This window comes from Phyllostomus hastatus, unplaced genomic scaffold (assembly GCF_019186645.2).
Source record: "Phyllostomus hastatus isolate PE091 unplaced genomic scaffold, TTU_PhHast_1.1 phas_contig_545, whole genome shotgun sequence".
NCBI classification, from domain to species: domain Eukaryota; kingdom Metazoa; phylum Chordata; class Mammalia; order Chiroptera; family Phyllostomidae; genus Phyllostomus; species Phyllostomus hastatus.
In genome coordinates, this window is record NW_025333905.1 from 40,922 (window position 1) to 66,519 (window position 25,598).

At 48.7% G+C, this 25,598-nt stretch overlaps 1 protein-coding gene across 1 annotated transcript; it reads right to left on the minus strand.

Annotated features, from left to right (window-relative positions):
• Positions 1-14,434: 14,434 nt before the first annotated feature.
• On the minus strand, positions 14,435-20,615 carry LOC123824107 (GTPase IMAP family member 7-like). The gene is made up of 2 exons (XM_045847218.1): positions 20,535-20,615; positions 14,435-15,549 (listed from the first exon to the last, which is right to left on the minus strand). Exon 2 carries the CDS (start codon positions 15,507-15,509, stop codon positions 14,622-14,624), a length of 888 nt encoding a protein of 295 aa, XP_045703174.1. The 5' UTR covers positions 15,510-15,549; positions 20,535-20,615; the 3' UTR covers positions 14,435-14,621.
• Positions 20,616-25,598: the final 4,983 nt, after the last annotated feature.

Below are 25,598 nucleotides of genomic sequence, written 5' to 3' on the forward strand. Positions count from 1 at the left end.
GGTCCCCACATGGCCTGAAATCCTTATCTTGGCAGTGGACAGAAGGGTTTGGACGGCTTCATCTCTACATGGCCACCAGCCCTGAACACCTGCCCTGGGGACACGAATTTCCCATGCAGGGAGGAGGAAGGCTCAGCAGCAGCATCTGCACAGTCCCTGATCCCTCCTCGGACCACAGCCACCCCCTGCACGTCCCCTGGCCCCACTGCCCTCCCAGCAGGGCTCACCTTCTGTTCAACTGGCTGACCAGTTCCCAGGTTGTCCTCAGTGAAGCTCTCTCATCTGCTCCCTTTGCTTTAAATATGGGGACACAGTATTCACCCTTCCCACCTCCAACCATTTAGCCAGGAAGCTGAGATTGGGTGGAGCCAGTGGAGGAACTGTTTGCCTTTAAAGCAACCAAAAATGTCCCATTAGTTAGTGGGGTTTTCAATTTTCCAAAGTTCGAACCTTGGACTCCATGTGACTGCTGCCCCCTGAAATTTCCAAAGCTACGTTCAATATTTTGGGTGACAGTGGTGGATCCCAAAGGCCCTTATCAAATGACCCAAGTCTTACACAGAAAGATGGGCACACCATCCGAGCATCTTCACTGTGCAATGGGCAACGGCAGGGTGATTCTGTAAGGAGGAATTTGGGCAGGTAACTTGGGGTGCCCGTGGGTGCTGGTGCTGATTGTGTTATGTGGGCTTTGAGTCCAGTCTTTCAGGAGGGTCTCAGTTCCTCATTCATAAATTACAGGACTCACGTGGAGAGCCAAAGGGGTCTACACCACTGGGAGCCAGAGGGAAGAGAGAAAGGGGGTTTGGGGAAAAGTCTCTGTGACCACACAGCCCCTGTGGTGTTTTCATATGGCCCTGGCCAGCTGGAACGTGCCCAGGGTCTGACAGGTGCAGATGCTCCCAGGGAGCAGACAGAATTTCCCTCCCAAACTTTCTGCCTCCCCCACCCCAGGCCCAGAAGGAGGCACCTGTCTGAGATTCACTCAGCGGACAGATGCCACAGGCTCTGGAACTGGTTTCCAGTGGGAGGAAGACTGTCAAAGCTCTCATGGTGGACACAATTTTCCAGTCGTCTGTTGCACCAACATTAAATATTGATTTATATTACATATTTTGATTCATTAGATTGAGAAATTTAATTAGTTAATCCTTAAACATTCAGGGAGGCACTATGAGGACCAGAAGCAGCAGGAAGTAGGGGACAATAGGGTGGCTGCCCTTGGAGGGAAGCAGCAAGATTTGGAAATGAGGGTGTTCATGACCTGTCATTGGTCCTCAGCATTGGACCAATTATTGGTGCTAATGACTCGGTCACCATGAAGGGCCAGGTAACAGTTTCCTGACTTCCAGCAGAGACACAGAGCAGGACCAGCTTTGAAATTCACAGGGTCTGACACAAAAGGAAAAAGCCAGACCCTTTGGTCAAAAATCATGAACAATTTCAAGAGGCATTGACAGAGCACTGACCCACATGAGGGGCCCCTCTCAGCACGGGGCCCTGAGCAGCCCCACAGGTCACTCCCCAGGGGGCTGACCCTGACCCTGCTGCATGGGTGTGACTCAGCAGCACAGCCAGGACCTCATCTCCTGCTCAACCTGTCCCCCCGTGGCCCAGTCTCAGGTCATTCCCCACAGTCTTTTAGTGAACACTGTCCTGCCAGAAGCTGTCTTGTGTGTTTTCCTGGTGAGCTCCTTGTTCTGCAGATATGATGCTCAGGTGCACAGTTCAGTTCCCCAAAGGGAAGAGGTTGAGAGAACCCACAGATGCTGCAGGGATGGGACACGGGTCTCGGATGGGAACAGCCTTGAGGCTATTGGTCTCAGAGGAGCCCTTAGAACATGGCAGTCTCACCCTGACCCCGACACAAGGGGGATCCGCCTCTAGGAGACTGTGACAGAAGGAGGGTAGTCTCACCTCTCTCCTGACTGTTCACATGTCCAGGCTGCTCATCACGAGGGGCTCCTGTCCACTTCCAGCTCTGCCGTGAGCCACCTGTCCCCCTGCTGCTGGTCCTCACCTGCAACTCCTGAAGTTGCTCCTCCCACTCCCCAGATATTGCTCCTTCCACACCGTCAGAAGCAAGGACATGAATGATGGGAAAGCTGCAGCATCCCTTTGTACAGTCACCTTTATTCTTTTTTCTGTTTATTCTTTATGTCATATACACACATGAGTGGATGTATATGAATTTTTCAAAGGTTGGGGCTATGAAAAAACATTTCTTCACATTTCATGAGGGTCTGCCTTGTAGAACTCAGGACATTTTCTCCTGCTGTGATCTAGGGAAATTCAAAGCGCAGTCTTATTAGGACATCACACAAATAACAACAGGTGAAAGGAAAGAGTCCCTCACAATGTCCTGACTCTTCCATGAATGAACAGTCAGCTTTGGTGTGTCAGTGCCCTGTTGCTGCATCACAAAGTACCAGACACCCAGTGGCCAAGGAGAAAACAAATTAATTCTTTTCAAGCTCTAGATGAAGGAGCCTCAAATTAGTCTTATGAAGTTAAAATGAAGGTGTCATCAGGGCTGGTGTCTCTGGAGGCTCCAGGGGAGAATCCCTCTCACCTCTCCCCCTTCTAGCAGCTGCCAGAGTTCCTTGGCTTGTGACTGCACCACTCCAGCCTGGGCTGCCGTCACCACATGGCTTCTTCCTCCTTACATCGTCCTGCCTCCTCCTCTCAGGGCCTTTGTGGTTCCATGTGGGACCCACTCAGAGAGCCCAGGACAATCTCCCTTGTCACCCCATCATGAATGATTTTCATCTGCAAAGACCCATTAGCAATAAGGTGACATTCACAGGCTCTGGGGATTACACAGGGTTTTCTTGGGGGTGGGTAAGTGAGCCTCTTTGCAGCTAATATTCCTGATGGGAAAATGGGGTACTTACTAGAGAGCACACTGACATGAGTGGGGGGTCATGGTAGAGCTGGGTGAGGGAGGGTTAGGGTGGAGAGACTGAACATCAAAAGAGGAAAAACTCATGAACACAGACACAGAGTGGTGATTGCCCAGGGGAGGTTGGGGGTGGTGCAGGAGAGCATAGAGGAGTCAAATGGGGATGGATGGACACCTGACATGGCTGGTGACCACACAATACAGGGTAAAGATGGTGAGTTGTGGAACTATACACCTGACACCTTCATTGTTGTGTTTCCCAAGGTCACCTCCAATAAACTCAATAAAGGGGGCAGAAATAAAAATAAAATACATAAAATGGTGCATTTACTTCATTGGGTTTAGGTCAGAACCAAAAAATGGGTGCTGCTGTAAAACATACATGTCCTGTGGCAGTGGCTGTGGACTTGGGGATGGAAAGGCGTTGGGAGAACACCTAAGCTCATGAGAGCAAAGGTGGAGGTGGTCTTGCAGAAACTGTGCTGGGCTTTTGAATGTTAAACACCAAATCTCAGATCAAAGTGAGGACCATGTCATTGCACCCCAGAGGAAAGGGGGAGGTGTTCCAGAGTAAAGGAGAGTCCAGAATCATGTCTGCCACTGGTGGATGGAAGAGCTTGTAGCGATGGACTTGAATGGTGAGCTGAGGGGTGTGCCAGCTCAGTGTGTGGGGTGCAGGCTGGTTTCTCCTTGTCAAGTGTGGAAGGCAAGACATACAATCAATGCATCCTCTAGCCAAGGACATCCAAGGACTGCCAGCTTGGCACCAACCAGGAGTGACCCTCCAAGGATCCTTCAGGGTGAGTGGGGCTCAGCCAATCTTTTGATGCAGGACACCTAGGCCTGTGGGACCACAGGTTTCTGCAGCTCACAGGGACACAGTGTGTGGGACAGTGTTTCACCCGCCCTCAGAATCTCTTAGGACACCTTCCTCCTTTCCTCCCCATCTATCCTGCCTCCTCCTGTTCCCTCCTGGGCACAACCAGGGACACCCTCTCTGTGTGAGTGTGGGGTGACTCAAGGTTGGCCCTCTCAGCGGCAACCCCACACCTGGTCCAGGAGGACCTGGGGGCCTGGGGACCAAGAACTGCTGACTTTCTCAGAAAGGACTTGAACTCTGCCTGACCCTGTGCTCACTGCCCAAACATCTCCCACCACATCCTCTTTACTCTTTTGCTTTCTGATCTCAGGCCCCTTACAGAGGAAGTTCATGGTTGCCCTCAGTTTATACAACATGAAAACCGAACCAAGACTGATGATAAAAAAGGCAATAAGCCGTCACACAGGCTCATGTTTGGTGCCCTTTTCCAATATGACTTTGTGTCTGTTCCTGTCTATAGGTGGAGTCTTTCCTTTGTACCTATTTTATTTAAGCCTCACCCAGGAATATATTTATTGATTTTACAGAGATAGGAATGGGTTCCATAGAGAGAAACATCAGTATGAGAGACAGAGACCATCGGTCATCTCCCACACACAGTCAGTCCCACAGGGAGTGGAACTTGCATCCCTCAGGCCACAGCTCCTAGCTCAGGCTATTTCTGCACCTCTTCAAGCTCAAATCCTCAAAGGCTTTGCAGTTTTCTTCTCAGCAATTTCTGGTTGCAAGCATTTCCTGTTTTCTTCACAACTTGATGCCTGTTCTAACCCATGTCTTCCTTTCTCATGCACACAAACAGGTCTGCACCACTGCAGTGGAAATTACATGGAGAGGAGACCACATGACTATCTTCACACACATCACACCCCAGTCCCAGGAAGTCTGGGGTCCACTCTCACTGTCAGCCCATCTCTCAGGGTCTTCTCCCAGAATTGAGAGTGTGAGCCTTGGTGACAAAAGGTCTCAACCATCCAGTCACCTCAGTCCCAGAGAGCCTGAGCTGAGGTGGCCACAGGGCCTGACCAGAGCATCAGGGTGAGATTGACTCTGGAAATGTTGGTGCAGAATCGTGAGGACCCTGGGCTGACAGTAGGAGTGAAGTGAAGATGTGAAGTGAGACTGTGGGTCCATGGTCCCCTCTCGTCCCCCTCAGTCAGATCCCCACATGGGAAGGGGGTCCTTCCAAAAGCTGAGACTGGCTCCGAAGGATTACCTCTGCTTTCTGGCCCACCGACCTGTCCAGCTAGGTCCCCTGTGCACGGGCTGCACCTGCAAAGCCCACTGCTGATGTCCAGGTCGTCACTCTAAGGTCTTGATGATATACAGGAAAAGGCATTGGGAGAGCTGACATCTGAAAGAGATGGGGAAGAGACACAGACCACAGAACACATGACCCCGAAGGGATCCATTAACTCAGGAAACAGAAACAAAAATCAGGGGAAAACACTAAGCAAACAGAAACTAAACTTGCCTTCCAGGTATCAAGGTTATTAGAAGGCCCAGAAAAGTTGACTACAAATATTGAAAAACATTACATACATTTTCTTAAAAGGATGCAAGAACTGTCAGGAAAAGGAGCTTGCCCATGTGCACAGCCCAGTGATAAGGGAAACCCAGACCCTTAAGCAAAGAACAGCAGCCCACTGCCACTCTGAGGATATTCACCAACTGGGAGAACATCAGCTGTGCTTCTCCATCCCCACAGACATGGGAGCCAAAGACAAGGGCTGATTCAACAGGTGCCTCACAGGGAACTCTGACCATAACCCCCAAAGGGCTAACACCTCACAAATCTCAGTGAGTTGTAAAGGGTAAGTGGAGGACAGATCTAGAAAGGAAAAGTCCAGAACACACTGTAAACAGCAAAACAGATACTTGTAGAGAGACAACAGAAGGGAAGACGTAACAAACACAAAGAAGATCATGAAGAAGGAGATCACACTTTAACACATAAGATGAAGCTGTAGGACACCAAAGCAAAAGCAGTTCTTAAAAGGAGCCAGACTCACAGACAGATACCTTCCAGGAGGAGATGCTAGAACTGTGCTGATTCCTGCCTAGTAACAGAGCAGCCGGAAGCAGAGCCAGCAGACCTGCAATGAGCTGAGAAAAAAATGACAGTTGACTTAACAAATCCTACTCAGGGGACAGCTGTCAGAAGTCAGGGCAACACACGTGCATTTCAGACAACGAAGAGGAGCGCTCCTGCCCCCAGCACGACCTCACTGGAGGGATTTCTACAGAGTGTGCTGGACTCCAGTGGGAAGCAATCCCATCGGTAACTCAGAGGTGAAAACAAAGACTAAGTTAAACAGGAACAGTACCAAATAATAGAAAAGTTTTCTAGATTTAAAAAGGAAAAAATTAAAAAAATACACAGTAAAATTTAAAGTGGGATGGGGATGGGAAATGAATAAAATGTCCAAGGTAATTTGTTGCATAAGAGAAAGATAAAAGGATAGATTACCTTTAGACTTGCGTTAGTTAAGAAGGTATGTATTGACTTCTGGCCAAGATGTAGGCATAGGTAGACACAATGTGTCTCCTCGCACAACCAAAGGAAGGACAACAACAAGTTTAAAAATAAAACGCTAGAACTGACAGAAAATTGAACCGTATGGAAGTCCGACAATCGAGGAGGTAAAGAAGAAGCATTCATCCGGACCAGTAGGAGGGACAGAGACAGGCAGCTAGGCAAAGAGGATACCAGGCAGGGCGGCAGTTGGTGGACCCAACAAGGTGGTGGCTGACAGACTGGGTGGTCTCACATTTGCGTGCAGATAAACTGGGAGGAACAACTAAGGAGCGAGACAGGCTGCGCAACCCAGGGTTCCAACACAGGGAAATAGAGCCCCAAACCTCTGATTGAAAACACCTGTGGGGGTTGGGGTGGTAGCAGGAGAAGCTCACAGCCTCACATGAGAGTTCCGTGGAGAGACCCACAAGGTTCTAGAACGTACACAAACCCACTCACCTGGGAATCAGCACCAGAAAGGACCAATTTCATTATTGGTAGTCAGAGAAGTGACTGAAAACTAGCAGAGAGTGGAGCAAGCGACAGTGTTCCCTCTCGGACCCCTCCCCCACATACAGCATCACAAGGCAGTGACATGGGTTGCCCCACCCTGGTGAGCACCTAAGGATCTGCCCCTTACTACATAACAGGCACTCTGAGAGAAAAGAAAAATGGCCCAAATGAAAGAACAGATAAAAGCTCCAGAAAAATTACAACTAAGTGACGAAGAGATAGCCAAACTATCAGCTGCACAGTTCAAAACACTTGTAATCAGTATGCTCACAGAATTGGATGAATATGGTCGCATATCAGAGGGAAAAATGAAGGCTATGCTAGGTGAAATAAAGGAAAATGTACAGAGAAGCAACAGTGATGGGAAGGAAATGGGGACTCAAATCAACACTTTGAGTGGGATACCAGGAAGAAAGAAACATTCATCCAGAGCAGAATGAAGAAACAAGAACTCAAAAACAAGAGGAGAGGCCTGTTTAAATGTTCCAACTTTAAATGTTCCAATGTCCAGAAAGAGAAGAGGAAGAGCAAGAGCAAGAAATTGAAAACATTTGAAAAAATAATGAAGGAGAACTTCCCCAATCTGGCAAAGAAAATAGACTCCCAGGAAGTCCTGGAAGCTCAGAGAGTCCCAAAGAAGTTAGACCCAAGGAAGCACACACCAAGGAACATCATAATTACATCACCCACGATGAAAGAGAAGGAGAGAATCTTAAAAGCAGCAAGAGAAAAGGAGACAGTTACTGACAAAGGAGTTCCCATTAAACTGTCAGCTGATTTCTTAAAAGAAATCTTGCAGGCAAGAAGGGGCTGTAAGGGAGTATTCAAAGTCATGAAAAGCAAGGACCTACATCTAAGATGACTATCCAGCAAAGCTATCACTAGAATGGAAGGGCAGATAAAGTGCTTTCCAGATAAGGTCAAGCTCAAGCAGTTCATCATCACCAAGCCCTTATTTTATGAAATGTTAAAGGTACTTGTCTAAGAAAAAGAAGATCAAAATATGAACATAAAAATGACAGCAAACACATAGCTGTTAACAACCACACCAAAACAAAAGCAAACTAAGCAAACAACTAGAACAGGAACAGAATCACAGAAATGGAGATCACATGGAGGGTTATCAGTGTTAGAGTGGGAGGGGAAGAGAGGGGGAAAAGGTACAGAGAATAAGTAGCATAGATGGTAGGTAAGAAATAGACATGGGGAGATTAAGAGTAGCATAGGATATATAGAAGCCAAAGAACTTATACATATGACCCATGGACATGAACTAAAGGAGGGGAATATGAGTGGGAGGAGGTATGCAGGGTGGAGGGGAATAAAAGGGGGAAATGGTACAATTGTAATAGCATAATTTAAAATATATTTTTAAAAGAAAAAAAGAATATGTGTATGATCACTGGGTAGACACTGAAAAATGAGGAAAAGTGCATGTGATTTCCAAACTAATAGAGGAAAAAAGTAGATGTGAAATAATACCCAAATACTTCAAATTCAACAACAATGAATTAAACTATGAATTCTGAAACAGGTTGCACAAGTAGAAGGCAAAACTTAATATTTGTATACGCATCCAAATAGATCAGAAATTTTCATTATTGTAACTTGATAGACAGGGGCCATCCATGTGGCATTTTGGGGAATAACCAACAATTAATACTGGAAGAAACAGGTCTTTATTTACAACATTCCAACCTTGGGTGTGTTTAGAACACCTCAGCCCAGAGCTGTCCTTTCCCACGAGACCCAGGACTCCCCATGATCCCTAAAAGGCCAAAGCCAAAGACCCCCAAAGTTCCCCATGTTCTTGTGTTAAGCCACAAACAGTTCTCCATCTGCTCTGCATCATAGTCTCCATCCTTTCACAGCAGCTCTCCTTCAGGACCTGGGGTACATTGTTGTCAGTCTCCTTGTAAAGGTCCAGAAAAGCACATGCTGCCATGCACTGGCTTGTGGTGGAGTCCAGGAAAGGCACACATTCCAAGAATCCCCACAGAGTCCAAGTGCAGCAAGGCAGCAGGTCAGCGACTGGCAAGGAGGAGTCTCTGGAGTCGGCTACAGCAAACGGCACAGCTGGTTGCTTGCTTCTGAGGAGCATGGGCCACACGGCCTCATCCCTCACTGCAGGCAGCATGCCTCCTCCCTCACTACTCCTCCCCACGGGGCTGAATCTCTCCTCATGGCTGCCCACCTTCGTTTAAACCCTGACCCGTGATGGACTACATTCTGCCAGTCCTCTGCGCAGTGCGCAGTCTCTCTGGTGCCATCATCAGTCCAGGCCTCTCACACAGGCACTGTAACAGGGGACCTCCTCCCAGTCTGTAAGATCCCAGGACACATTCAGAAAGTCACGTCCATTTCCCTTGTCCCGGGTGTAAGCACAGCTGTTAACGTAACTACTAAACTAGACAAGTTGCCACAGATTTGAAAAGTACCTCTCAGTGGCGGTCCTCCACCTCCTCTATCTCCCAAGCAAAGGTTCATGGGGGACATCTCTATTTCAGAGACCTCCAGCTCAACACCTGGTTACATTATGATAAATGGACCAAAGTTTTCAGGTAAAAAAATGAATTTTTTTTAGTGACTTGCAAAAGGAATTTAAATCTAAAGCATGAATCCAGAGAAAGGTAGAAAGAAGAAGTTTAGGCAAAAACAGCAATCAAATTCTGAACCAGTGAGAACAAACTTCCAAACAAATCAGTTTTTCCATGCCACATTTACTGAGAGGACGTCATGTGCCAGGCACCGTTCTCGGCACGTGGGCACCTCAAATAACCATAGGTAAAGATTCTTGGCTTGGATCTTCCACTGTTCCTTGAAGAGACAGAAAACAAACTGAAGAAGAATAAATATATAAATTATAAAATGTCTGAGATATTCCTTTAAGTTAGAAAGAAAACCAGGGAGTATATTAAAAAGGACGGTGAGAAGACAAGGCAGGTTGAACCTCAGTAGTAGTGGTGGTGAACTTCAGTAGAGCAGAACTACAAAGCCCCGCTCACCAAGGTCAAACATGGCTTTATACTTACTTCCATGTATCACCTAAAGAGGCATCACTTTTATGAAGGGAGTAATTCAATCACATGAGGAAAGAGACAAATCTACATTTATGGTGACAGGTTTAACACACATTTCTCAGTCTCACTAGGGAAGACGAATAAGAATACATAAAAAACACAGAAGATAGAAGCAACCTAAGTAATGTATGTGACCTAATGCACATGTGTAGATGCTTCATCAAATTTCACTCAGTTGTTTTCGAGTCCTCAGGGCACACTTACTAATACTGGTCTTATGTTTGTGCCAGACAAGTAGGGACTTCCCTGATTTGGTGAAGGAAACAGACATGCAGGTCCAGGAAGCACAGAGAGTCCCAGACAAGATGGATGCAAAGAGGCCCACTCCAAGACTCATCAGAATCAAAATGCCAAAGGGAAAAGATAAAGAGAGCATCTTAAAAGTAGCAAGAGAAAAGAAGCTAGTGACCCACAGGGGAGCTTCCCTAAGACTTTCAGCTGATTTCTCAAAAGGAACTTTGCAGGCTGGAAGGGACTGGCAAGAAACATTCAAAGTCATGCAAAGCACAGACCTACATCCAGATTGCTCTACTCGGCAAAGCTATCATTTAGAATGGAAGGGCGGATAAATATCTGCTCAGCTAAGAAGAAACTAAAGGACTTCATCATCACCAAACCATTATTACATGAAATATTAAAGGGAGTTATTTAAGAAAAAGGAGAACATCAAAACTATGAACAATAAAATGGCAAAAAACCCTTTTCTATCAAAAATTGATCTAAAAAACAAACTAAGCAAACAAGAAAAACAAAGACAGAATCATGGATACAGAGAGCATTTTGATGGTTGCCACATGGGAGGGGGATGTTGGGGAATGGGTGAAGAGGTGAGGGGATTGAGAAGTACAAATGGGTACTTACAGAACAGCCATGGGGGTATAGAGTGCAGTAGAGGAACTGGAGTATCCAAGGAGCTTATACATATGACCCATGGACATGAACAATGGTGGCCCGAGGATGAGGGGGTGCTGGGTGGAAGTGGGCAAAGTGGGAAAATTCAGAACAACTGTAATAGCATATTCATCAATAAAATAAAATGTGAAAAAAGAAAAAAGAACAGAATGTAGGAAGAATACTTACATGCCATTAATGAAAAGATAAATGACCCAATTTAAATTGGAAAATGATGGGAATAAGCATTTTTGACACATAACTTCTGCCTGTAGTGACAGCAGACAGCAGACTGAGTTTCCCATGTGTCTCCACCAGGGATGCCATCTCCACAACCAGACCCTGAGTCTGCTCCTCATGCCCGGCAGTCACCGCTGCCCACCCCCACCCTCTCCCCCCACCTCCCCACCTCCCCACCCCCTTCTGTGCTGTTCGGGGACATGCTCCCCAGTGTTCCTGATGTGAACACGTGAGGGGCTGAGACCCAGACTCAGAGCTGAGGTCTCAGATCCGGAGCAGGAGATGATGTTGATTTTCTGCAGCCTGGCCATTTCCTGATTCCAAGTCCCACTTTAGGAAGAGTTTTGGAAAATCAGCATGCTTTTTAATAGGAAGAAAGAACCTGAGAACAGTTGCTTTAGGCACTCTGTTTTTCTTATGTGTTTATAATTATAGGGGAGACTGCTCTTTTCAAGGCTGATGTAGGGAGTTCACCTCCCCAGAATAAGGTGACACCAGCCCTCATATGGAGCCGGGAGACACCCCGGACCGCAGCAGACCACCACAGATGGGAGCTGGCAGTTTAATGCACAAGGAGCATGCTAACAAGGCTGGTCTTGACTGGTCTCCAAGACAAATGTGTGGTGCACCCGCCAGGTCTGAAGAGTGTATATAGACCCCTAGCTGGGCTGAGTCACATGCACCACACAGCAGGTCTCAACAACACGTCACTGTCTCAAGGCCGAGTCCCTGAGGCAGCTCCTGGGTAGAGACAGTGTGAGCTGAATGCACATTCTGAGGACAAGGAAGGGCTGGGGTTTGGGGGGATGGGGAGCTGGGTCCAGCTTTCAGGTCAACTGGAGGTCACATCCTCCCCATGACCTCCCCAGAGTAACAGAACACAGTGGGTTCACCGCTCTGAGTGTGGGAGCCAAAGGGACACCAGCCTTGGTGGAAGTAACAGGTCTCCTTTCACGTGAGACAGTGGGGGACACAGGGGAATGATTTCCAAAGTTCCGCCTCTCCCAGGGCAGGCTCCGCCTTCACTCACACCCACCATCCTGGCAGTTCCAGGCTGATCCCTTCTTTGCAGCAGCTCACCCATCAGTCATGGCCCAGGTCAAGCTCCTCCCGTTTCAGCTCCTCTGCTCAAAACTGTGCAACAATTAAGTGTTTATGAAGAAACACCCAGGCTGAGACCCTTGTCCCATCTGTCACCCGTGCTCCACCCCTGCTGACCCCCCTCACAACTTCACATGCCCCCCTTCTTCTGCAGTGGGCCCCGAGAGGGCAGCAAGGGGCTTCATGAGGTCAGAGGTGGCTTTTACGGTGGCTGCTCTCTCAGATGCCACAGCGACACTGCAGTCCCGTGAGAGAGAAAACACAGGTGAGGACAAGGGGTCCCAAAATCAGGACATTTTACACCCAGAACCCCAGGACCCCAACCACTGACTTAGCAAGTCCCCCAGGCAGGGGATCGGATTCCTCAGGGTGTTGACTTCCATCTTCACGTGATTTAGTAAAGATGGTGAAGTAGCACACTCATCAGGTATGAACACAACGTTTTCTGCTTGGACAATGACAGAGAGTTCAGCTCTCGGGAGAAATGTTTCTGGTGTCAGCACCAGAGGGGATGTTTTACAAATACAACAATAAAGATCAGGGTGTGTCTGAAAGAGAACCCACTGTGGGTATTGCTGGGATTGAACAATCCCTCTAATGAGGTACTTGGGGGAGAGTCAAGTGCAGGGGGTTTTCTACAGGTGGTGGACACTGGGTATGCAAGTGACAAGGGACACTGCTGGTAACAGTGAGGAAATGACACCCCTAACCTAAGGGGGGTGAAGGAGAGCTGGAGCCCAGAAGGGCAGGTGGTAGAAGAGGTCTGACTCTTTGTCTTACTCTTGCAGCAGGTCAGAGATGACCTTGCAGGGAGGGAGGCAGGAGAACAAATACCCCGGCCTCACTTTCCTACCCCGAAGAGGCCTCCTGCTCAGACTTCCCACTGGCAGGAGCCCAGCACTACTCAGAGAGCCAGAGAGCCTGCTGACGTGGACAGACAGGACAGAGGCCTCCAGGTCAGGGCCCCTCTCACTCAGTGCTGTTCTCGCCACATGTTCACATCAGCACAGTGTCTGCAGACCAGCTGTAAGCAGGACGCACTTGGCAGGAGCTCCCCCAGGTAAGTGCAGCCAACTGCAAAGAGGAAGCCGATGTGGCACTGACCAGTGAGTGCACATGAGCACTTGCTCCGCCTCCATCCCAAAGAGTGAACTTAGGGTGTGAAACCCCCATCTCCTTCATGGGCTGCAGATAAATAAATCTACCCTGTGAGAGCCACTTCTCAGCTTTTTATTATTTTACTTATTTATTTTTAGAGAGAGAGGGGAAAAGAGAGAGAAAGAGGGGGAGAGAAGCACTTTAGTCCATGGCCTCTCATACACATCTGACCAGGGATGGAACCCACAACCCAGACCTGTGTCATGACCAGGAGTCACATTTGTGAGACAACAACCCCCCAACTGAGCCACGCCTGTGAGGGCCACCACGTCTCGTCCTTGAACAGAACACACCTGAGTGGCACAATCCTGAGACCAGTAACCATGTGACCCATGCAGGTCCGCCTCCTGAGGCACAGAGCTGGGGTGAGGGGGACAAAGTGTGGATCTGCAGAGACAAAGGAAAAGAACCGGCACAGAGTGTATTTTAAAGTTATGGTCAGGGACATTTCATGTTAGGATGGTCCCTTAAAGAGAAAAGAGAGGAAAACACTACGAGGATTTTTAGCACCTCCTGCATCTCCAAGGACCACAGAACTGTCTTGCTGGAGAGGCCTGCTCTTCACTGCTGACGGGCTCAGACATGTGGACGGAGAAAACGAGCACCACCAGATGGGCTGACACATGGCACACACAGGCCTTTCATTTGATTTTCCTAAATTCAGTTTTTTAATTCTGCACAATGTATTCTGGCCTGATTGTGCCCATTCAGTCACTCCATGCCTGGGTTGGCACCGTGGGGGTGGGGGAAGGTGCTGGGAGGATGCCCTGGGGAGCTGTTGCTGCACAACAGACCAGCCCAAAGCTTAGTAGTTTGAAACAGTTTCATTTATTTTTCTCATGAATCTACAAACTGGGCGGGATGTGGTGAGGATGGCCCAATCTTTGCTGTCTGCAGCTTCCCCTGAGGCGGCTCCAATGGCAGCTTGAGAGCCCACTGCCCAGTGGCCACACTTGCATGGCTGGCAGGGGGTCTCACTGGCAGATGGAGGAGCAGAGAAGGGACGGGGCTAGGATTCCAGTCCTCTTCCTGGGGCCTCTCCATGGGCAACGTGGGATTCCTCACTGCAGGGGGGCCACCTTCTGAGGGTGGGTACCCCAGAGAGCAAGGCAGCACTGTCCCTTTCTAACTTCAGAAGTCAGACCAGCCACTACTTACCAAAGTAGTTACAGAGTCCATAGAATTTCAAGGCATGCAACACAGTCCCCATAACTCAGCAGAAGGAGCAACAGTTGAGATGTCAAGAAAAACTGGTGGGATAGAAGAAATCACTACAGCGAAGTCTGGAATATATATTCTGGCACATTGACAAATCATACATAATTAAGAAGAAAAAATGCATTATTTCCAAAGCTCAGACCACAAGGGTGCAAGCAAATTCCTAATCCAATTAAAAATCACTGCAATTATATTTTTTTCACCTTCTTCCTTTGTAGTTTTACTTTGTTTATCACATTTTTCCTTTAGGGATATCATTTGTTCATTCATTTCTTTCTCCTTTATTTCTCCCCGGGCATATAGCTCTTTTATCTGTTTTTGTTTTTCTGATTGCTCAGCATGAATTTTCTCCACGGCCTCTTCCAGACGTTTTACCTTTTCCGCTGTGTACTCATAGATGGGATCCGAAAAGTGAGTCCCTCCATTCTCCTGCACGATTGCCTCGATCAGCTCTACCAGCTCCTGCAGTTGAGCTTCCTTCTCAGCCTCGTCTTCACTTCTGTTGTCGAAGGCACAGTAGCGATTCCCACTCTCCCTGATAATGGTTTTGAAGCGTTCATCTGCACCTCTTACAAAGCTACTCACCTCCTGACCTTTGTCCAGTAGATCTTTGCAAGTGAACAAGATCATCATGTGCTTAGTGGTGCGCTTCCCAAAGATGGCCTTGACCAATTCCATCGTGCTGTACTCTTCCTCTGTGACGTGGCCCAGCTGTAAGACCAGGATGATGGCGTGAGGCCCGGGGCTGGAGTGGAGGACACACTTGGCAATTTCCTGACAGGTGAAGTGCAGTGTCTTCTTGGTGTCAAAGAGCCCTGGGGTGTCCACCACCACAAGGTTCCTCCCCTTCCAGGCCCTCGATGCTGTCTGACAGCTCTTGGTAACAGCACTGCCAGCCACTTTAGAATCAAATACTCTTTTCCCCAGGATGGTGTTTGCTGTAGCACTTTTTCCATTTCCAGTTCTTCCCACCAGAACGATCCGCAGAGTGTTGTCCTGAAGGCCGGCCATGCTGGTTCAAGAGGCTCTGGGTGCAGGTTCCCGCAAGACCCTGAGGAGGGGAAGGAGAGGGGGAAGAGTCAGCTTAGGCAAGTGAGGACCATTCCCAGCCCTCACTTCCTCCCCGAAAATTTGTACTAGTCAGTTATTCTTACTGATCCCAGTGACAACAGAGAGATGGCAAAGGTCAACTACTGGGGAAGAAACAACAGAGTTTCCCCACAGAAGAGCACCGGGGCCAGGCCCCTCCCAGGGGAGCGCACCTACACCTCACAGCTCTGCTCTCTCAGTGCTCCCTGAGCTGTCCCCGACCACACACAAAGGAAGGGAAAGTTTCAGTCCTTTCTGTGAATAAAATATAATATTGATCCAAAAGGCTAACCAAGATTTCACCAACAGATAAAGCTGCAGATGTGTCTCATTTGGAAATAGTAATACAAAAATACTAAATTATTAAACACTAAAGATAAGTATACACCATGATTAAGTGGGATTTATTTCAGAAATACTAGGATGGTTCAATATGGAAAAAAACTTGATCATTACAACACATCCCATTAATAGATGAAGAAGAAAACTACCCAGATGCAGAAAAGACATTTGACCCAATTCAACACTGACTCATGTTTAAAACATTTCATAAAAATGCAATTCATAGATATTTCTCTAAAGTAAAAATAATCTTTTGTAAAGGTCATCAAACAGAAAATTCAGAAATAGACCAAATTATTCATACTGTATCCATTTACATTCCATTTAATTACAGTGCTACCACAGATTAAACGAGGCTGCATCTCACATCGACAGGGAGAGAGGTGGGCAACAGAGCGACTCTGGGCTCACGGTGACCACACAGGAGTGAGGGAACTGCCTCCACTGCCTCACGCCACTCAGGTTCAGTTACATTCCACGTAATTTACATGGAAAAGCGAACCCACGGACATAAGAGAAACAACATGGACAGGTTCTTTGTAACCTGGGGGCAGAGAAAATATTTCTAAGATTTGACACAGAGTAAGGAAAAGGACTAATAAGTTTGATAACAAAAAACTCTCACAGATAATGTGAGACAAGAAACACCAGAGACAAATTAAAGCAAAAATGTCAAACTAAGGAAAAAACAGTTTCCAACTTACATCAAGGGGGTGAATTTCCCTGTTATACAAAGAACAGGGAAAAGCACAGAAACTAAAGTTCAACACCTTGACAGAAAGTGGAGTAAGAGATGGGAATAAACATTCAGAGAAAATTTAAATGTGCCTTGAATATATCTCAAAATATTAATATATACTCACAATAGACAAAAATAATTCAAATCCAAAAAGTAAAATAAATAAATAAAATAATTTTAAATGACACCTCTATTTCTGAGGTGAGATGCTGTTTGTCCCCTCCAGGTCTGGCAGAACTGCAGACTGAGCTGAGAATCAGCCGGAGTGGGCAGGGGGAGCAGGTCCTCCCTGCACGGCTGGGGAGGAGGGAACCACAGTCCAAGCCTGCAGAGCAGAAGCCAGCAATATCTTGGAGAGTCCACGTGCATTTTCCCTGTGGTTACCAATCCCCCATTTCAGCTTTTATCCCTGAACTACACTGACCAAAATTACAGCAAAAATCATGCATAAAGCTATTGCATCATGATTTGCAACACCAAAAAACAAAAATCTGTCCAATGGCCACCAGTAGACAACAGGTTGAATGAACTAAGGTGTGTTCACACTGGGGAGGACTGACCGGCCGTGAAAAGGACTGAGAAGTGTCTCCCTGCACCAGAGCGGGGAGACCGCCAGGGTGTCTACCACCAGAGAAAGGAAATAATGTGGAGTTTCACCTACCATCTCTCCAGTAAGGGGGGATGTGAACATCATCTATGAACTGTAACAGGTACACTATTCACATATATGAAAAGGCACCAGCAGGATAATCTGAAAACTAAACCGACACAGAAGTTCCTTGTGTGGGGATGGGAGAGACAGGGTGGGGGGACAGGGGCAGGGGCTCGAAGTCGGGTGTCCTGGGTGCACATAGATTCCATAGGTTTGATCTTGAAACCAGGAAGGTAGTTTACCTAACTACACACCAAAAATTATACTTTAAAATACTAATGTCAAAAGCAAATGAAACAAACAAATCTAAAGGTATTTTGTGAGGTGGATGAACTGCATAAGGAACTGGTCCAAGAGACTTAGAAATGCAGTTATTTCATTGTTCATCTCCAGTAAGTTTTATCATACAAAAAAGCAAAAACCCAAATCACCAAAAATGCAAAAACCTGAAAAAAAGATCTCTAATTCTTCTAAAAAATCCTTATCTTAGTTGCTTGTGTATGTGTGGTGTGAAGCCCATTGGAAAGGCACAGAGACAGGAATGAGCCCAGTGACAATGGGCCCCCTCAGAGCCCAGCTCTGGCTTTCAGAGGCTTTCCCCACCACAGGTCAGGGCTCTGAGGAGAAAGCACCGATTCCAGGGCCAGGCAGGACGCATGTGCATGGGGCCCACACACCCTCGTCAGCCAGAGAACCCAGGTGTGCTGACCACTCACTAGTGAGGGCCATTACAGCAGAATCCAGCTGGACCTGGATGGGACAGTTTGAGCATCGATAATAATTCCAGTGAATGGAAAGGCATCAAACATGTTGAAATCCAAGGGGTCATAGCAATGCCTTCTTAAACGTGGCCCCTCTCTCCCTCAGGCATCTGCTAGAAAGCATCTCACTGCTCTGCACGTGGACACACAAAGGGGAAGAGTCAGGCGTTCATCTGTGTCTCTCACACACCTGCTGCTCGTGGAGATGAGAGAGAGCTTGAGGGGAGCGTTCTTTTCACAGGATTATTCCACCCAATACAGGAGGAAGGGATGACAGCATTTCAGTGTCATCGCTTGTGACCCTTCATGAGACTAAGGCAGCCATTAGTGTCAGTTAATGTCACAGACAGACTGACAACCAGACGTCATGTGCCTTCTGACGGGAGTTCACTGCTGCACCTGTGAAGTGTTCCCCCCAAAATCAGTCCACCTTGAACCTGACCAAGCCTCTCCTTAGACAGAAACTCACACAGACGCTGGAACGGGAGGAGCAGGTGAGCTGACACCTTTGATGGAACCAACAGAACACACACTGCCCGACTCTACTGGACAAGAGACCCCCCTTTCTTACCCAGAGAAATCTCCCAGAAAGCAACAGGGAAGGTGGAAACTGACATATTAAATTACATTTAAGAGAATATGAAACAATTGTGATTTATGGGTCTTATTTGGATCCAACTTCAAACAACTTTGAAAATTATGAGAAAATCAGCAAAATCTGAATGCAGGTGGTAACAGTTTTTTAAAAATTCTAGTTGCTGCCCTGGCTGGTATGGCTCAGTGGATTGAGCACCTGCCTGGGAACCAAAGAGTCGCTGGTTTGATTCCCAGTCAGGGCACATAACCTAGGTGGTAGGCCAGGTCCCCAGTAGGGCATGTGAGAGGCAACCACACATTGATGATTCTCTCCCTGTCTCTCCCTCCCTTCCCCTCTCTTTCTCTCCCTCCCTTCCCCTCTCTTTAAAAATAAATAAAATCTTTTTAAAAATGCACTTTCTTTTTAAAAATTGTAGTTGCTTTTTGAAGTCTGAGGATGGCAACATTTTTCAGTGGTTCCAAATATTCACTGGTAAACAGAAGCAGCGTCTGACACCTGCTTCCAAACACTGTGGGGCAGGGAGGGACTGGCGAGTCTACAGGTGAAACCAGACTGGCATCTGAGGGTGCCTGTTGAAGCTTGGTCCAGGTCGAAGTTCCCTTTACTCTTCCCTTTATCAGGAAACAGTCAAAACTTCCACAACTAAAAATTTAGTCTGGGTGTAGGATCACCACTACTGAGTGCTCTATAGCAAGCACCCAGATAAATATTTTTGCATTATCTCATTTACTCCCCAAAAGATCTGGCAAGGAAACTCATTTTATTATTTTGTCTTTTTTTATCTTCATCCGAGGATATGGTCATTGATTTTAGAGAGAAAAGAGGGGACAAAGAGAAATGTCCATGTGAGAGAGAAACATTGATTGGTTGCATCTGGCCCACACCCCACTTGGGGACTGAATCCACAACCTACGTATGTGCCCTGACCGGGATCGAACCCATAACCTTCTGGGGCACAGGAAGACACTTCAAACAACTGAGCCACCTGCCTGGGACTGTTATGCTCACTTTTAAAATAAGGACATGATGTGGCTCAAAAATGCTGAGACACTTGCTCAAGGTCACGGTGCTCACGGGTAATGGGCAGCACATGGGTCCATTTGAAAGTCCCTCTGACTCCCACTTTCCCCTGACCAGGGCCCACAGTGGCCTCTGCCTGACTCCCTCTTGGCCTCACCTCTAAAATCTCACCAGTCAAGCTGGACAGGAAGCGGGCAGGGACAGGCATCCCCTCTCTCCCAGAACCCAGAAGTGAAGGAACGCCGGCCTGTGGGGGGAGTGGGGTTTCTCTGCACTGCTCCCACATGACAGCCCTCCTGCACTGCCCTGGGATCCTCCTCACCGCCCATGTCACACGGTGGGGCCCCAGCTTCTCTCTGCCGAGTGATGGACCCTGTGTCCTAGATTCCTCTGCTGCCAGGGATGAGGGCCACCCCTGGAGTGTCTCCACACGGCCTGAGATCCTGATCTTGGCAGTGGACAGAGGCACTTGGACAGCCTGGTCTCTACATGGCCGTCAGCCCTGACCACCTGCCCTGGGGACACCAGTTTCCCATCAAGGGACGAGGAAGATTCAGCAGCAGCATCAGTGTCTGCTGCACCAGAAAACGCAGGAAGCACCCCTGTCAGCACACTCGTGTCCTGTCAATATGAGACGCAGGACATTGTGCCAATACACAGCCCCTACTGTCCTCCCCTTCCTACCTCCCACCACTACCCTGTGTCAGCACACTTGTCCCACTGTGAGGCTGGCACAGCACCTGGTGCCTCCTCAGACTAGAACCACCCCCTGCACCTGCCCTGGCCCCACTGCCCTCCCAGCCCTATGGCTCAGTTGGGTCTCAGCCAGGCTCACCTTCCCTTCAACCCGCTGAGGAGTTCCTGGGTTTTCTCCAACGAAGCTCTTTCAGCTGCTGCTTGTGCTTTAACTGTGAGGAGAGAGTTCACACTTTTAAAGGCTCTGAGCCAGGAAGCTGAGGTTGGGTGGAGCCAGTGGAGGACCTGTTTGCCTTTAAAGAGGCAGAAACACGTGATCCCATAATTTGGTGGTGCTATCAGTTTTGCCAAAGTTCCAAACCTTGGGGTCGATGTGTCCACTCCTGCACCAAAATTTCCAAAGCTATGTTCAGGATGTTGGGATGTTGGCAGTGGATCCCAAAGGCCCTTATTAAATGACCCAAGTCTTGCCCAGAAAGTCCAGTACAGCATCTGGTCATCTTTGCTGTGCAGTGGGCAAAGTACGGGTGATTCTGGAAAGAAGGAAGTTGGACACGTGACTTGAGGGTGCCCTTGGGTGCTGGTGTTGATTGTGTGATGTGGGCATTTGAGTCCCAGTCTTTCAGGAGGGTCTCAGTTCCTCATTCAGAAAATTACAGGACTCAGGTGCAGAGCCTAAAGGGGGTCTACACCACTGGGAGCCACAGGGGAAGAGAGGAAGGGGGTTTGGGGGAAAAGTCTCTGTGACCACACAGCCCCATCTGGTGCTTTTCATATGGTCCTTGCCAGCTTGAGACGTGCCCCAGGGATCTGACAGGTGCAGATGCTCCCAGGGAGCAGACGCAATTTCCCCTCCCAACCTTTCTGCCTCCCCCCACCCCCAGGCCCAGACGGAAGCACCTGTGTGAGATTTCACCCAGCAGACAGATGCCACAGGCTCTGGAACCATGGTTCCAGTGAGAAGAGGTCTGTCAAAGCTCTCACGGTGGACACGATGTTCTCAGTCATCTGCTGCATCACCATAACAACATTTCTTCTTATTATTTATTTTGGCTCAACTAGATTGAGAAATTTTGATCCAGTCAACTCTTAAGCTTTTGGGCAGGTACTAAGAGGACCATTTGTGGCAGGAAGTAAGGGACAATTGGATGGCTGCCCATGGAGGGAAGCAGCAAGATTTGGAAATGAGGGTGTTCATGACATGCCATTGGTCCAGAGCATTGGACCAATTATTGGTGCTAATGACTCAGGGTCACCATGAAGATCCCAGGTAACAGTTTCCTGACTTTCCAACAGTGACACAGAGCAGGACCAGCTTTGAAATTCACAAGTGTCTGACTACACAAAGCAAAAGCTCATACCCTCTGTTCAAAACATCAGAAGATTTCAGGATGCCATTGACAGAGCACTGACCCACGTGAGGGGCCCCTCTCAGCACAGGGCCCTGAGCAGCCCCACAGGTCACTGCCCAGGGGGCTGACCCTGACCCTGCTGCATGGGTGTGACTCAGCAGCACAGCCAGGACCTCATCTCCTGCTCAAACTGTCCCCCCCCACCATGGCCCAGTCTCAGGTCACTCTGCACAGTCCTTGTCTGAACCCTGTCCTGCCAGAAGCTGCCTTGTATGTATTCCTGGTGAGCTCCTTGCTTCAGCAGGTATGACACTCAGGTGCACAGTTCAGTTCCCCAAAGAGAAGAGGGAAGAGGTTGAGAGAATCCACAGATGCTACAGTGATGGGATACAGGGTCTTGGATGGGAAACAGCGTTGAGGCCATTGGCTGCAGAGGAGCCCCTTACAACATGGCAATCCCCACCATAACCCTGACACAGGGGAGACAGCATCTAGGAGACTGGGACAGAAGGAGGGTCGTCTCACCTCTCTCCTGACTGTTCACGTGGCCAGGCTCCTCATCACGAGGGGCTCCTGTCCACTTCCAGCTCTGCCGTGAGCCACCTGTCCCACTGCTGCTGGTCCCCACCTGCGACTCCTGAAGCTGCTCCTCCCACTCCCCAGATGCTGCTCCTTCCACACCCGTCAGAAGCAAGGACATGAATTTTGGGGAAAGTCACAGCTTCCTTCTGCACAGTTGCCTTTATTCTTTTTCCCCTTTTTATTATTTACATCATATGCACACACAAGTAGGTGTATATGAATTTTTCAAAAGTTGGGTTATGAAAAAACATTTCTTCACATTTTATCAGGGTCCACCTTGTGGAACTCAGGACATTTTCTGCTGCTGTGATCTAGATGAATTCAAAGCTCAAACCTACTACAGCATCACAGAAATAACAACAGGAGGTGAAAGGACCAGTCCCTCACGCTGTCCTGACTCCCCCACGAATGAACAGTCAGCCTTGGTGTGTGGGTTCCGTATTGCTGCCACAACAAAGCACTGATAACCTAGTGGCCCAGGACAAAATGAATACATTCTCTTACAGCTTTGGAGGGCAGGAGCCTCAAATCAGTCTCACAGAGATAAAATGAAGGTGTCATCAGGGCTGGTCTCTCTGGAGGCTCCAGGGGAGAATCCCTCTCACCTCTCCCCCTTCTAACAGCTGCCAGAGTTCCTTGGCTTGTGACCACGTCACTCCAGTCTGGGCTCCCGTCACCACATGGCTTCTTCCTCCTTAGATCGTCCTGCCTCCTCCTCTCAGGGCCTTTGTGGTTCCGTGTGGGACCCACTCAGAGAGCCCAGGACAATCTCCCCGTCACCCCATCATGAATGATCCTCATCTGCAAAGACCCTTTAGCAATAAGGTGACATTCACAGTCTCTGAGGATGGGACACGGCTTCCCTCAGGGAGCAGAAGTTAACCTCTCTTAGCTCCCATTCCCGATGGTAAAATGAGGAATGTACGACAGAGCACACTGACAGCCATTTGAAGTAGTGGTAGAGCTGAGTGGGTGTTGGGGTGGATGGATTGAACCAAAAATAAAAAATAAGCAAAAACTCATGGACACAGACAGTGTGGTGATTCCCAGGGGAGAGGGCAGGGGGATGTGGAGGCAGGTATAGGGGGGATAAAGGGTGATGGATGGAGACCTGACTTGGGGTGGTGATCACACAATACAGAGTACAGATGATATGTTGTAGAATTGTGTACCTGATCCCTGTGTCTTTGTGGTTCCCAGTGCCACACACAATAAAGTCAATAAAGGGGACGGAAAAAATAACAAAATGTAGAACATGGAGGTTTTCCTTCATTGAGTTGGCATTGGTTCCAGGAAGTGGGTGCTGCTGTAAACAATACCTCCCGTGTGGCAGTGGCTGTGGACTTGGGGATGGACAGGCACTGGGGGAACTCCAGGGCACATGGGAGCAGAGGTGGAGGTGGCCTTGGAGGGACTAAGCTGGGAATTTGAATGTTAAAGGTGAGATCTCAGATCAGAGTGAGGACCCTGTCATTGGACCCCTGAAGAAAGGGGGAGGGGTTCCAGAGTTGGGGAGGGGGAGAGTCAGGGAGTCCTGTCTGCTGCTGGGTGGAAGGAAGGGTTTGTAAGTGATGGACTGGAGTGTTCAGCTGAGGGGTGTCCAAGCTCAGCATGGGAGTGGGGGTGCAGCCTGGTTTCTCCTTGTCAGAGGTGGGAAGGCAAGAGGTCCCGATCGATGCAGCCTCCAGCCAAGGACATCCCAGGGACTGCCAGCTGCCACGAGAAGCTGGGCACCAGCCAGGAAGGACCCTCTGCAGAGCCTTTCAGAGTGAATAGGGGCTCAGGCCAACCCTTTTCAGATGCATGGACTCCTAGGACTATGGGACCAGAACTTTCTGTGGCTTTCAGCGACACAGTGTGTGGGACAGTGTTTCAGCCACCCTCGGAATCTCGGAAGGAGCCTTCCTCCTTTCCTCCCCATCTCTCCTGCCTCCTACTGTTCCTTCCTCAGCACAACTAGGGACCCCCTCTCTGTGTGAGTGTGCTGTGACTCAAGGGTGTCCCTGCCAGTGGCACCCACACACCTGGACCAAGAGGACCCAGGGGCCTGGGGACCAGGAAATGCTGGCTTTCTCGGAAAGGCCTTGAACTCTGCCTGACCTGTGCTCTGGCAAGCTCCCTACCCAGAGCGCTGACACATCCTCTTTACTCGTTTCACTTTCTGATCTCAGGCCTCCTACAAAGAGGTCTGTGGTCATCCTCAAGTTATAGAACTTGAAAACAAAACCAAAAATAGCTTTGTTTTGAGAGCGAAAGAGGAAGTGAGGGGCTCCTGAACCCTTAAGTGCACGGGCCCTCAGCCAGGCTGCTGTGGGCTCAGCAGGTCCTGAGACCCCCTCTGCATGACAGCAGCTCCAGGCCCACCAGCTGGAAGGAGGAGTCGGACAAAATCCCACAGACACGGACCACAGTGGGGTGCTCACCAGGGGGAAGAGGGGGCGGAATGGTAAAGGGTAAAGGGGGTCAAATGTGTGGTGACAGAAGGAGAGCTGACTGTGGGTGGTGGGCACACAGTGCAATACACAGATGATGTGTCAGAATCGTACACTGGAAATCTGTACAATGTTATTAAACAATGTCACCCCCAATAAGCTTAATTTTATAGATCGAATAAAGAGATTTTATCTAAAACATAAAGGAGGGCACTATCCCTTACAAAACAAGACAACACGAGCTTTCATGCATTGAAACACTCAGGAGACACCAGCCTCAGCTGACAGCACAGGATGACCAAAGTGTCTGACAATGTGTCCCCTCCCTTAGCCCAGTGACACTGCTTTGTTCCCTGGGCTTCAGAGCCACCTGTCCTATGAGCACATCAGCGCAGGTGTCTGCCATTAACCCGTGAACTGCAGTCAGGAGGGGTGAGTGGCTCTGACCAGCCACTCTCAGGATCTGAGGCTTTGGGCACAGCCACTCCCCTCTGAGCCCAGGTGTCTTTACAGATGGAAGACAGAGGGTGTCAGATCACTAAGTCCCATGCCTCCCAGGGAGTGACATCACATGACACTGTCTGGTCCCTGCCCCATGAGGACAAGGGCCCAGACCCTCCCAGGGGTAGGAATCCTGAGCCCTGGCCCCACACCCTCACTTCTTCTCAGATGGCGGTTGGTTGTAGTGATAAACCTGAGACAACAAACAGGGTCCTCCAAGGATCCCACGTGGAGGGACCCGTCCTGGGACTCTTGGCCTCAGGGCTCTGGTGTGAGGGAGGAATATCACAAGGGGCCTCCTTCTCCCATGCTTTGAGTCCCCAGGGTCATCAGAGG

What these genes read in the sequence shown, in the direction of transcription:
- LOC123824107 (XM_045847218.1), bottom strand. Translation starts at nt 15,509, where the DNA reads ATGGCCGGCCTTCAGGACAACACTCTGCGGATCGTTCTGGTGGGAAGA.